Raw genomic sequence first — 13190 nt, forward strand, 5'->3', positions numbered from 1 at the left:
CAGTTCCATTTTTGATGTATTTAGATGATGTAGAATGATCCTTTGCTTTACTAATTAGAATTGCAGTCATGACCTACTGTATCCAGTGATTTGGACATTTTTGTTTTACCAGCTTTATAAAAAAGATAATATTCAACAACTGTGATCTATGGTGGGATTAGAATTGCAGGGGTCAAAGAGGGATTTTGATTTTCAGAGTCTGGGCAGAATTGCTTTAAAATCTCACGAGTTCACTTTAAAAATGAATGAGAAAATAGGTTATCCAGGAGTCATTGTAAAAAAAATCAATAGACAGCATATATCCACTTGGGTTATCAAAATCCTTGAATTTGAAGAAAAAAAACACTTTAGGCATCGCACAGTGCACGCTTTGAAATGTGATCACTCGGTATAAAGCAGAAAAAAAGCGATACAACACATCATTCTTTTGGAATGTAATACTGTAATTGATATATTAAATAACATACACATTCCATACACCTAATGTAGAACAACAAGGAGAAAGCAAACATAAAGGCAGATTCCACAGCTCTTTGTACAAAATCGACTGAATAAATAAATGTCCAGAAAACATTCAACTGCAAATGGTCATTACAATAACGGCAAAATTCACACATAATTAAGCCTGCTTTTTGTAATATGTGTGCAAAATGTAAGTGCATGAATATGTATGGATTTTTTGAAATATCTCATTATTAGAAAATATAACCTAAAGTTACCAGTAATTTATAAATCATGACACACTTCCAGGTTGCCAATTAACTACCAGTTCTTTCTTAAAGTGAGGTTTCTTTGTCGATGCGGAGCTCACAGTCAAAGTCATGTAAAGGGGTTAAAATCTGCATTCATTAAACATTGAAGCATGTGTGTACCCACTGATTTTGTTGCCCCGAGAATAAGATATAACCTATTTTTGACAAGTTTTCATCTTCTCTGTGGAAGACAGCGAAACCCTCAACCACTACATGAAACCAAATAAGTCACAAGGAGGTTGGTAATGAATAATCCATTTTATATTCCAATGGCACCCGCAGCTCTGAGTGGTGGATTTCTGCCAGATGATAGCACGACTGCAAAGAAACCACATGACGCAGCTGATGTTTAAAGAAAACAGACATAAGCCCAGAACAGATCATTAGCCACAAAACTGTTGTTTAATGCAATTTCTTAATGAACAAAATAGTTGATCCTAATAATGAAACAAAATAAAATGTTTAAACAGCAGCCAGGTTGTTGGTGCTGCACAATTATTTCCTTGTCAAGTTTTTATGATTTAATGAGGTCCACTGGGACTGACATCTGTCAGTCAACCGTGACTTTTTGACACTATTACAACTTCAAATACATTTCCAGGCAGGCTGTTTTCTTCAGGTTTGAAATACTGAAATGATCTGACAGGTTTAAAAAAAAGAGAAAAAAAAAGTATAGCGAAGAATGCAATTTTTTTTCTGTGGGGTAGACAATCTGTGCTGCCATGGTAATGAAAAACTATAGAGGTCATTATCTGATGAGGTTTGTGGAATTGGTGGAATTTAAGATAATGATAACCTCAATGGGTTCTACCCACATGGGATGGTCAGATCTGCACAATTTTGTTCACTATTAATTTCAGCCTTTGAAGCTCTCAGCTCTCCGCTCTGAAGCAAAAGCAAAGAAAGCCCCCCACCAAGCCAGTTCCAAAATAAGACAATTCAGCCTGCCTTAAACAGAATATCAAATGCTCTTCATCGTGTAGCTATGAACTGACGTCAGGCATGCTCTAGGTTTTCTGTCTTTACATGGAAGCATTTAAAATTGTAGCAGCAGCTTTTAGAATGTCGATTTTCATTCCTAATTTTTACATTTTAGCTGAGCATCTTTTTAATTATATTGCACATTATTACTGCAAGTAGGACCTATGGGTTAGTGATTTATTTCCAATTATTTACTCTATATCCAAACGTAATTTCCATAATGTTACATGATGCACTTGTGGGAGAGGGAGTGTCACAATCATTAATTAGGTGTGTACCTAAAATCTAAACCAATGTGATGTCAGGAATTAAGCAATCCACTTGTCCTTTGGACTTGGGAGTTGTGCATGTCAGGGCGTCACTCTATGTCTTATTTTTTAGTTAACCACAGTTCCCCATCATTTATCCTCTGTAGATATAACCTGCAAGCTGTTGACAGATTTTACACACATACACAAAGGTCTGCAGCACACCAACATACAATCCCATCACAACAGGACTTAAAATGACTCGACTTTTTTTTTCTTCTCCCAGCACTGAACACACAGTAACTCCTCACAATCCCAGTTATACTAAAAATCCAAGTCACTTCTTCAACAACAACAGAAAGAAATAAGCAAACAATGATACCAAAAAAAAAACCACTGCTTGCACCGGAGTCAATGCGCAGTAGAGAAGAATCTGTCAGTGCAAGAAGATGATTCATGTGACCAATTTGTCCTAATTACACTGAACAAGCAGTTTGTCGTTATTAATCACAGAAGAATAGAGACGTATCAGTGGCCTCTGACAGCAAAATAAATGGCCAGCACAATGGTGAGGAGAATGATGGCGCCCAGGATAAACATGAGGATCCGGTTCTGGATGATCCTAGACAGGGAATTTAAAGGAGGGGGCAGGAGGGAGGAAACAAAAAAAAGAGTAAAGACATTAGAATTTGCAACAAATAAAATCCTTATTCAGCTAACTTCAGTGATCAAAGATGTCATAGTCTGCAGACTGGAGGTGCTCATGTAGATGTAACTTCTGAATAGCATTGAAGCTTGGAGTAACATCAAATAGAAGCATGTTTATACTTTTACATTTCTACATGAAAATACACATATTGGATATAATTCCTGCTGTTTGCTGAACACTGTCAGCTCCTGTTTATAGCGATGGTTTGAAAATTACTTTCAAAGTGTACATTAAACAAACATACAAAGCACACATCCACAAGTATATTGCACTTCTAAACAAAAACCACAAGTGCACAAAGGTACCAAGCATGCAATTATTGTCGATTATGTGGATGTCAAATTCTTAAATGCCCAGTAGAGATAGAAAGAAAAAAAAACTGCACGTGCTGAAAATCTGTAATAAAACCAGGAAACGCTGGAAATACACAGCAGGTCTGGACCATCAACTGAAAAGATTAAAGACAGGTTAACGTTTCAGGTGTGGAACCTTTGGCAGAACAGTTTTGATCAAAGGTCTACACACCTTAAATATTAATCTGTCTTTTCTCTTTACAGTTGCTGATAGGCCTGCTGTGCATTTCCCGTATTTTCTGGTTGTATTTCTTAATGTCTTGTATTTACAAATAAAGAAAACGAAAAAAAAAAATTGAGCGTATGCAAAGGGCATTATTTCTCACTAAACAAGCAGAAAGTGGATCGGATTGCAAATGATACATGTCAAATCACAAATACTCTCCTCCCGACACTCCAAAGGGGCTGCTCTCTATCCTACTGACAGGTTACAAAATTATCACATTTGCTGACATGTCTTCCGCAAAACTGCTTTAGTTTTTGTCCACACTCTAAGCAGGAGATGAATGACCACCTCTGTCGCCATTCATCACTCACTGCAAGCGCTGGATCCATCTTGCTATCTGACTACTCCTGCCAGCAAGGATCAACACAGAAACCTTCAGCAACCCCCAACGCCAGCCAGCTTGTACCCAGGCCACAGAAACAACAAAGGCAATGTGTAAATGCTCTTAGCTTTCAGCATAATGGAACCTGCCTGCAGACCTGGGGTATTGTCAACGTTTTCAGGAAAAGGACTCCTAGAACCAAACCATGAGTTGAAAAAGACTAAAGCAGAGGAAGCATTGCTCCATTAAAGCTTCAGTATCCCTGTTACTGCCTTACACAAGCTGCTTTCAAGTGTATCAAACTGCATAAAAACCTCCCCTGGCCATAACTATTTCTTTAAGGCTTCAAGGATTTTAGCTACCGTCTTTTCTTGTGTACAAATACGAAGTATGAATACTTCTGCGTCTGAAAAAAGGAATGCTGGAATTTCAAGACACATGTTTTAAAGAACACTGTGCAGATGTGATTTTGGAAATATAACCAATATTATTTTGTTATCTCAGGTTAGTTTTAGCAGGTAAATACATAAATACAGCTAATGAAGGATATGTTAAACAAAAGATAATCAGTGGCAGTTTTGTTTTGTATTTTAAGAAATGCAAAGAATGATACCATATCACTAAATATTAAAGTTTGCGTTAGGATGGTGGAGGGAACAATGAAAGCAAGTTCTACTTGATGTGAATGATTTGTGTTGAAGTACAGTCTTTCCATTTTTGTCCAACCTTTTTACTTTGCATTTTACCCCCTTGCTCTCATCCTCTTCCTTTTGTCTTAATTTTGTCTACTTTTGTCTTAATATTGCAGAGCATAAACTAATAAAGTAGGTGTTTAAACTAAAAGCATTCCTTAAACATAATTAGGGTTAAAACTCTCTGTAGAACGTCAGACACCTGATTCTAATAATAAAGGAAACACTTCTACATTTTACAAGGAAGTGAGGTCTAAATAAAAATCTAAATACTCAGAAAATAAGTCATCTTAGCCTTGTAACATTTTGACGAAAAGCACTTTACAGTTGCGATAATTAAATACAGTGAAGATTTTATCTGTAGGCAATAAATCTAAGTAAAAATATGGAGGCTTCACATCAAGTCAATAATAGAAAGATGCTTGTTCACAAAATCAGCTTTTAATCCACTCCTCATTAAACTACTTCATTTAGTTTTCTTCACTGTTCTTCAAGGACCATCTGTATTCTGGTATCCGTGTAGCCACACCATTAAGAACCTGCTGCACATGCTTTTAAGCAGATCTAAAATCATCACAATGATAACAAACTGATAAAGGTGATGGCACAGGCTGAATTAAAATGTGTACTTTATGGCCTAGAAATTCAGTATAGCCATGTTTGGGGCGCTACAGCCGGACGTTCGCTAAATTTTGCGCCCGGCGCAACCTAGCGCTACCTTCGCCGATATTCAGTTGCATCGCCCCAAGAGGTTGCTGCTGCACTAAAGCAGGCGATGCACGACCATCATTAGGTGCTAAGCCGGTGATCCGGGGCGCTAACACCGAGGGCGGGCGCAGCGCAGGTGCGGCGAGTTTCTGAATGAAGGCAGACACGCTGGCGCCGGTCAGCTCTTAAAGGGGGAGGGTCGACTTGTTTGGCTGCCATGCCCTGCACACTGCAGCCCTGAAGCAAGGCCTGACCATTGCTGGTTCATCACTTCTACGCCCTGGTCCATGGGGAAGCCCGCTATTCTTCCAAATCCCATTGCACGCTCTTGCTGCTTGTCCAGGGTCATGGGGAAGGAGATGTACTGACGTCTCCTTCTGAAAAGGGGATTGGTCACCTGGCGGATGCAGCAATGTACTGCAAACTGGGAGATGTTGGCAATGTCCCCAGTAGCGGATTGGAAGGAGCCGGTGGCATAGAAGTTGAGTGCCACCGTCACCTTCACTGCCACCGACAGAGACGTCCTGCTCCTCAGCTGTGGCTGCAGATCTCTGTGAAGCAGGTGGCAGATCTTAGTGACCAGCTCCCTTCTGAATCGCAGCCTCCGAACACACTGCTCCTCTGACATGTTCAGATATGAGAACTGCTGGCGGTATACCCTGGGTGGGTAAGGCCTCCTGTGCCAACGCCTGTTGGCCCTTCTCCGTCTGGCCACGACTGGCACTCTCTCACGGCGTCTCTGAGCCCTTTGAACGCAATGCAGTAAGCCAGCGTCTCCACCCATTGCAGCCCCCATTAGATGTATCGAATCAATGCTATGGCACTGAAAGTTAAATCCAAGTGCAAAGCTCTGGCCTGAAGCCACAAGTACCTGTGCGAGTGTTCAGCCAAACCAGAAAGCTCTCTACCTTTGTCTCTCTCCAAATATCCGTCTCTCACAAAGAAGGAGTGGAGCAAAATGGCTGCCATTTATACGGCAGGAGGAGTCCCCTTTAATTAGCACCCCCCGCAGCAACTGGGAACCGTTCCCCTCTACCAGTCGCGGGGGGGCGCCAGGCGCACAATAGGCCAGCGCCACTGAATTTCCGGTTCGGGGCGCACAAAGGGCGTTGCACCATGAAATTACATCAGGATCTGCGCGCGCAGCTAAGCGCGCGCTACGGTTTTGCACCGCCGCTAAATCTTAAACTGAATTTCGCGAGAGGCGCAGATCGCGCCGCGCCCGGGCGCTAGCCGCTTAGCGCCCCACTTCTCCTCCTCCTAAGGCGCTAGCGGCTGGCGCAAACAACTGAATTTCTAGGCCTATATTTTGCCTCATGCCATGCTAATACTTCTATTATAGCATGAATGGGAGCAGCTAATCGCTTCCTCGGGATGTTCTTTAGGCAACAAGCCTTTCCACTTAGATGGCGTCAAAAATCCTGACTACAGCTGGATTGCTTATTGAGGTGCACATGCTTTGCATTCTTCTGTATCATCAGTTCAGTTCAAGGCCATTGATGGTAGATATAATAGAAATCAATCTTTTCGCCAGAACAAATCAACAAAATCTCGGAAATATCCATAGCAGAAGAGCACAATAAAAAATGACAGGCAGGTCGATATATTCACCAATGGTTTGATTAACGAAGTATGCCAATATCAAAAGCGTACTCAGTTATCGACACGAAGATGCTAATCCATCACAAAAAAATAAACAACCACAGAAGCTTTGGTGAATGTCTGTTAAAACTCACAGAAGTAGAATGAGTTGTACAGGTACTTCCTCTGCAATGATAAGAGCAAGCTACTGAACTGTAAATCGGGCAGCACAGCATGTTGTTGTCAAGAAATTGTGCCCGAGAGTTAGCGCATGGAGACTTCCTGATCTTGGTTATGCCGTTGGGGGATGGGGAAGGTGCATTCGACACAGAATTGGACCTTATCTCACAGCAGGGGGAGAGTGAAGAGAGGGAAACATTCTCTTGTGCACCTCCTAGCTGGCAGCTCAAGAGTGGAACTGGCCAAGAGTTTGGACGACAGTCACCTGCTGGGGGAAGGCCTCTCATTTCTCTATTCTTTAAAAAAAAAGTTTGTGTACCAAAAGAAAAGCAACTGTGCATGTGATTGTGTGTGCAGTTAGGCGCTTGGAAATAAAGAAAGCAACAGTTTAAAGGATCAGACTGCTGGTTTTGATGATCAAATTGCTAAAATGCAGGAAAGTTCAGATTTTGTGTTGAGTTCAATATTCGGGACTGCCTAGAGCTACAGGTGGGTCAGTTTTAGGGCCCGTGTCGGAATCAGTAGCTGAGCCAGAAGTATGCATTATAAGCACAAACTGACAAGAGACCACATATATGCCTTAGAAATTCATCCCGACAATTAATTTTTATACCATTTTACAGGCCACAGTTTTACTTTACTGTGGTAAGTGGATGCTACAGATGGCCAGGCAATTTCCGATGATGAATAGTTTGGCAGGGAAAGATAACTGGCCAGATTCTGCTGTCAAAATTACGCCGAGGCCAATGGCGCTGGCCGCTATTTATGCACAATGGTACAGCAACTTCAGGCGCGGGGCAGATGCACAGTTAAATGTGAATATCCAAAGTGCTGTCCGAGTTGCGCTGCTCCACTGTTAGCTTTGCAAATATTGGAATCTCTGTCTGCCTCACCATTGACATGCATTGAATGTTGTGAAGTTGCTGTATTTGCGCAGTAGATATGAACTATACCTGCCGCAGATATTTAGCGATAGTAATTAGTAGCACAAGTACCCTTTTAACAATGTGATAATTATTAGCGATTGCCAATCAATCGCTCTGGCACTGAGAATTAACTATTATAAAAGTGAGGAGTCTCATTCCTTCAGGTTGTGAGTTGTTTTAGGACAATTTAAGAATGTAAAATTTTTAATTTTTAATTTTTTTCTTACTTTTCCTTTCTCTCATTTTCTCTCTCAATCCAATCTTTCTTTCCCTCCCTTTCTTATTCTTTCTGTGCCTGATTTGACATTGAATTCACCCCCTTTAATTGACCCTCCTTCTCAGTCCTTGTGCTGTTTATTTCCCAATCCTTAAACCTCATTGGTTAAGGAGATAGATACACAGTTGTTTGCCCTGTTCTCTCAGGTCCCAGATGCCCTGTTCTCCCCACTGCGACGTTATCAGCTCACACTTTCATCAACTATGTGGGCAAAAATGTTTTGAGCTGAAGGGTGCAGGGGCAAGTCTAACTAACGTCAGACACTGTTAGATGCCCTGCTACAGCAAAATCTGGCCCAACAATGGGCACTGGATGGGAGGTATGCAAAAACTTAGCAAAATAACACGACATTGACACATCTGGATGTACAAATTACAAGGACTGATTTTTTTCTAAGAATACAGGGCGATTCAATATTCTAAATATTGTAACAGAAATTCTTTTCAAATCCTGCTAAATTAATTGGGAAATGGGTTTCATGTTCATTTTTAAGTGTAATACAAAGTACAGACAGGTGCTTAGCAGTTTTTATATGAATTTCTTTGTGGGTCGGGCAAAAATTTGGCAGAGTTTTCCTTTAGGTGATTTATCAGGTGGTGCGCAGTTCATGATCGGACAGATTGTATGCAGTCTACGAAAGGAGCTAGCTTGTTGTCCTAAATGATCATTTCTCATTCCTCACTTCTTAAAAAGTAAAGCTTGCCTTCACGAGTGCTGCGTGCCCACATACAACTACCTTCAGGGCTTTTCTTGCCCAGAGAGGTCTCTACAGATATCCCCAGTACTTGCCTTAACTGCTCCGTAGAAGGTCCTCTTTGCCTTCACCAATCTGGAGGTAAAATAACTCCGATACTTTCTGGAAGACATTCCAGCCATTGACTTGGTCAGGAACTGACAACTCTCTGCAGAGTGTTGAAATATCTAGCATCTTTGGATTTCAGATCCAGCATCATTTGCTTAAGAAGCTAGTACAGTCAATTATTAGGTTAGTAGGTTAATGTTTTAAATTATAATTATGACTTTTAATGGAATCAGCGGAATCCACAAATTAAATCCAGTTAAAATCTGTCCCTGTACGTATCTGTAGAAATAAAATGAATGCTCTAAAGTAAAAGCCACGACACACTCCTAAGAACATAACTCAATAAAAGGGGCGGATTTAAGGAGTGGGAGGGCAACCTAAATAGAGAGTGAGGAAATAGCTCACAAATACAGACAAAAGCAAACACCTCATTCTCCAAATTACTGGCATGTTGAAACATTTTCCTGTGACAGAAAAATAAGGATGCGGAGATTAACATTACACAGTGAGCGTTCCTCAGCAATTTACTTGAAGAGGCCACATTTGACACCTGGCTTTGAAACACCAGCTATCAGCTACATTTTATAATCTTTACTTTTATTTTTAAAGATACGCTTTTTTTTTCTCTCCCTTTCCTTGCTCTTCCTGTGCTATGCACTACTTTAGCCGAGGGCAGGCAGGAGGCTGACTTGGTCCTAGGCCTTTGCCAATATTGTATCTGGCAAGTGAATAAGAATGGACTGGGTGACCCCGAGTCCCCGCTGGGAACCATCTGGCCTGTGTCTCTCAGAGCTAAATAACTCGTTGTATGAAGAAACACAGGTGTCTATGAACCCAGTCCTGAACTTTATTGGCTTTCAGAATATACTCTAAAATCATATAATTCTTTAACCACCTGAACTTTACTTAAACCCATTACTGTATCAACAACCATAACTTTATGAATTGGTAGTCCTAAAAACTGGGAAAAAAAGGGCCAAAATGAACACAGGACCCTTAATACACAGGACCCTTTATACAAGCTCCCATTCACATTTACTATGATTTCCATGACTGGACCGAACTTGCTTGTGCCCAGATTCAGAATAAATCACGTTTTCCTGGAAACCCGCTATAGATAAATGTTAATCCGTGATGCTTGTGTGTAACTCACTAATTCCAAGCTGTCTGAATATATTGCACTACAGGAAAAAGGAAGAGAACCTTTTAAGCATATTTTGCAAATAATGTTCATGTGTGAATTGATTCCACGCAGCAATATGGTATTTTGTGCCCAAGCACTAACAAAGAATCGGCAAGGTGTGCTATTTTGTTATCTTGATAGACATTTTACTGTTGGTTTTGTGGGATAAAGAACAGACTATTCACTGAAAGACTTGACCTGTGACTTTTCATTCACTTGGGGTGGAGGGTAGTGGCTCTTAGACATGAAATTGTTCAAAGGCCAGGGACACTATTCACAATTGAAGAAGAGAGTGTGAAGATGGAAACCTTTGATAGTTCTCTAACTGTACTAAAATGTACAAAGACTAAGGATAGAAGGAACAAAACTACTCAACACCCAAGCAGTTTAATCCGACCACTTTGACAGAGAAGCAAGACTCAAATGTTTGCTGAACTTACTTTGACAGTAGACAGATTTTAATGGGGGAAATTTCACACCAGCGAGTTGGGGTTCTTAAACCAGTGCATTCACACTGTAAATTTATATTTCAAAATCTAACAAACCAGTTGTTTTAAACACAGGGGAATTCAGTTGTATTGATAGATATTAAAACAAAACTTGATCTTATCTTAAGGGGACTCCTCGCTTCCTTTGATTAAAAGCAAATTTCAATACATACAACAAAGTGTCTTTGCGGCTGTGCCCAATTTAACCTCAGTGGGAAATGATTACATTTTTAATGTGATGTAAGTAAGTACCCAAAGCAGATAAAGAGCACAAGCTGTGTTTCTGCTGTTATATTACATGTGCTGACGTTGGAAGACTGGATCTAGTTTCTCCTTTAGATAAAGGCAACAAACTCTTAATTTATTAACACAGAAAAACTCTTATGTAATAAGAGATTTGTAATAAAGGGGATCCACTATATGTATCCTTCTTCCTGTAGTAATCTTTTTGATCTGCTGCTGGAGACCTTGCTGGGGACAAGTATCCACTTGCAATATTTCACTTTTTTTTTAATTGAAGGTATAGGAATTTTGATTGAGTTAAATCTCTCAATTGTGTTTGCTTTGGTCTGAAAGAGGGGGAACAATAATGATCAGACTGCTGGGTGTACTCAGGCCAAAGTAATCCCCCCCCCCCTCCTTTACACAGTCACAGTCCAACTTTCGTTGTGTTGGCGCAGAGAAAGGAAAATTCCACTGATGAGGGTAGTGATGCATCCATGACGGCAGGCAAAATAGTTGGAGTGCTGAGTTACTGAGCAGGAAGTCTAATGCAACAACATTGTTGTAACAGGCCGTTGTCTATTTATTGACTTTTTTTTTAACTTTGAAGTGTTGGCCCAGAATTTGTGGTCAGTGGCTTGCCGCTGACCTCGAAGAAAGCTGCCTACAAAGATTTAGCGATTTCTGTGGCGTCAATTTCCCCAATTATGACGTCAGTTTCATTGTGGCGCCATCTATAGGTGATCTGTGGTGTCCAGGAAGAGTGAAGTCATCAAGCAGGCTGAGCAGCCAATTAGATTGAAGAATTCGCACAGACAGCAAAGCAGGAAGTAAAAAGCACTGATTATCATTCACTTTTTAATCATTTTACGGAGAGTGAAATAAAGAATGGGACATACACAAACAAATAAAATAAAAATCAATGGAATTTTTATCATGGAATGGAGGGAATGACACTCCATACTTCTAAAAATAGTTTTTCAGGGCCAGAGCGGTACAGTAATTATGACTTTGTACGCCTAAAAACTCAGTTACACCTCATTCAACAAGGCTTAAGTTTTTCAATGGTTTTTACAGCGAGAATAATGAGTAAAAAGTTTAAGTTCACGTCAAATCACTGATTCTGTGCTGATTGCATCTGCGAAGACTGCAACAGTGGAGGAGCAGGGTATCACTGACAGTAACTTCCAGATGTCTGCATTTAACTGCTGTGCGGACGCCAGAAGTCGCGGTCAGTTTCACACAGTAATGACAGCAAACACTGACCGTTTCGCCATCATTACAACAGCAAATTCTGGGCCATTGCATTTGAATTGATTTTTTTTTTAAGTTTCCCCAAGAAACAATTTTTTTTGGTGTATTACACACAACAAAAAATCTTCAACGGCATTACAAATTAGAAGAAAAAAGGGAGCTTCAAAATAATAATTCTTTCTTAAACTGAACATTCATAAATATTTCAGTTTTTGCTGCTAATGACCTGCTCAGGTGTTGGTGGAACAAGTGGGCCCTTTTGTGGAAAGGCGTTTTACACACAAACGTCTTGCTAAGAACCATTCGCTACATTTTCTGGGAACTTCAGTAGTTGCCTCCAGCACATTTTACAGCTGCAATCTCCCAGCACCTGATGGGTGGGTGGCTTTCATAGGCACAATGCTGATTGGCTGATCTCTCAACCCAGCATCTCCCCAGTGTTTTCTAAGATGATACCAAGGCTTCTGCCCCGTCTAGACTCGAATCAGAGAACAATAATCAGAACGTGCCTTCTGCAGCGTATTTGTATCATTTTCACAGGTTTAAATGACTGGGCCTAACTATAGCCAGAACGACGCTATTGTCTCCCTGCAACTTGAGGCTAACAAGGCACACTACAGGTGAATTACACGTTAATGATTATACAGTGAACTGATAGAAATGTTCAAGAATCCTTTTCTTTTTCTTCTTTCCTTTCCCAGATCTGTTCCAGACTTTCGGGGAAGTTTTCCTGATCCTACACCTGGGCATACTGAATCACCTGGGCACTGTGACTACAGGCAATTCAGATGGGGAGGAGCACGGACTTGTAAGGAAGCCCGTCCAATTTTCCTGTATTTTCTGCACCCAGGCAATCAATAGGAAATCTGCCCCACCCACTCCTTTGTTGCATTACAGTTTCAGATATCAGCTGCCTTCCGTTACCTCGGAAGGTCAGCCTCGACAGTGACCTTTAACCAGCTATTCAACCACGGAGGGCATCACAGCCTAGCCCAAATCTGGGCTCGCCCCTGTCCACATGCAAGCATTTCCAGGAGAGGTCACCGTGTAGCAATCAAGAGTGGGATTTCTGGCCAATGTGGCCTTCCCTAAGCCAATGATACTGCTGTGCATTACCTCTGTCCTAGATGAGATCAGCTAACACCACACGGACAGGGAACAAACTGGGGACCTTAATAAAGATGGCTATCATATTTAACAAAACTGTTTTCAATGATTATTACCTTATTCAAGCTTCTTCTATTACATACATTATTAACAAGGCTTGAAACAATAACCTATCTGAC

General features: G+C 40.8%; 1 protein-coding gene across 5 annotated transcripts in view; it reads right to left on the minus strand.

Moving 5' to 3' along the window:
• Window positions 1-422: 422 nt before the first annotated feature.
• The window catches only part of vti1a (vesicle transport through interaction with t-SNAREs 1A), a 329428-nt gene continuing 316660 nt past the window's right edge, over window positions 423-13190 (minus strand). For 2 of the 5 annotated variants that reach the window (XM_085994502.1, XM_085994501.1), the window contains one exon: window positions 423-2603. In XM_085994502.1, coding sequence (XP_085850628.1) covers window positions 2510-2603 — 94 coding nt within the window. In that variant the 3' untranslated portion in view covers window positions 423-2509. The remainder of the gene's footprint in view (window positions 2604-13190) is intronic. The other 3 variants (XM_085994505.1, XM_085994504.1, XM_085994503.1) reach the window with 2 other exon arrangements.

The sequence above is a fragment of the Somniosus microcephalus genome, chromosome 8, assembly GCF_052327205.1.
Source record: "Somniosus microcephalus isolate GS21.2 chromosome 8, FLI_Smic_1.0, whole genome shotgun sequence".
NCBI lineage: Eukaryota > Metazoa > Chordata > Chondrichthyes > Squaliformes > Somniosidae > Somniosus > Somniosus microcephalus.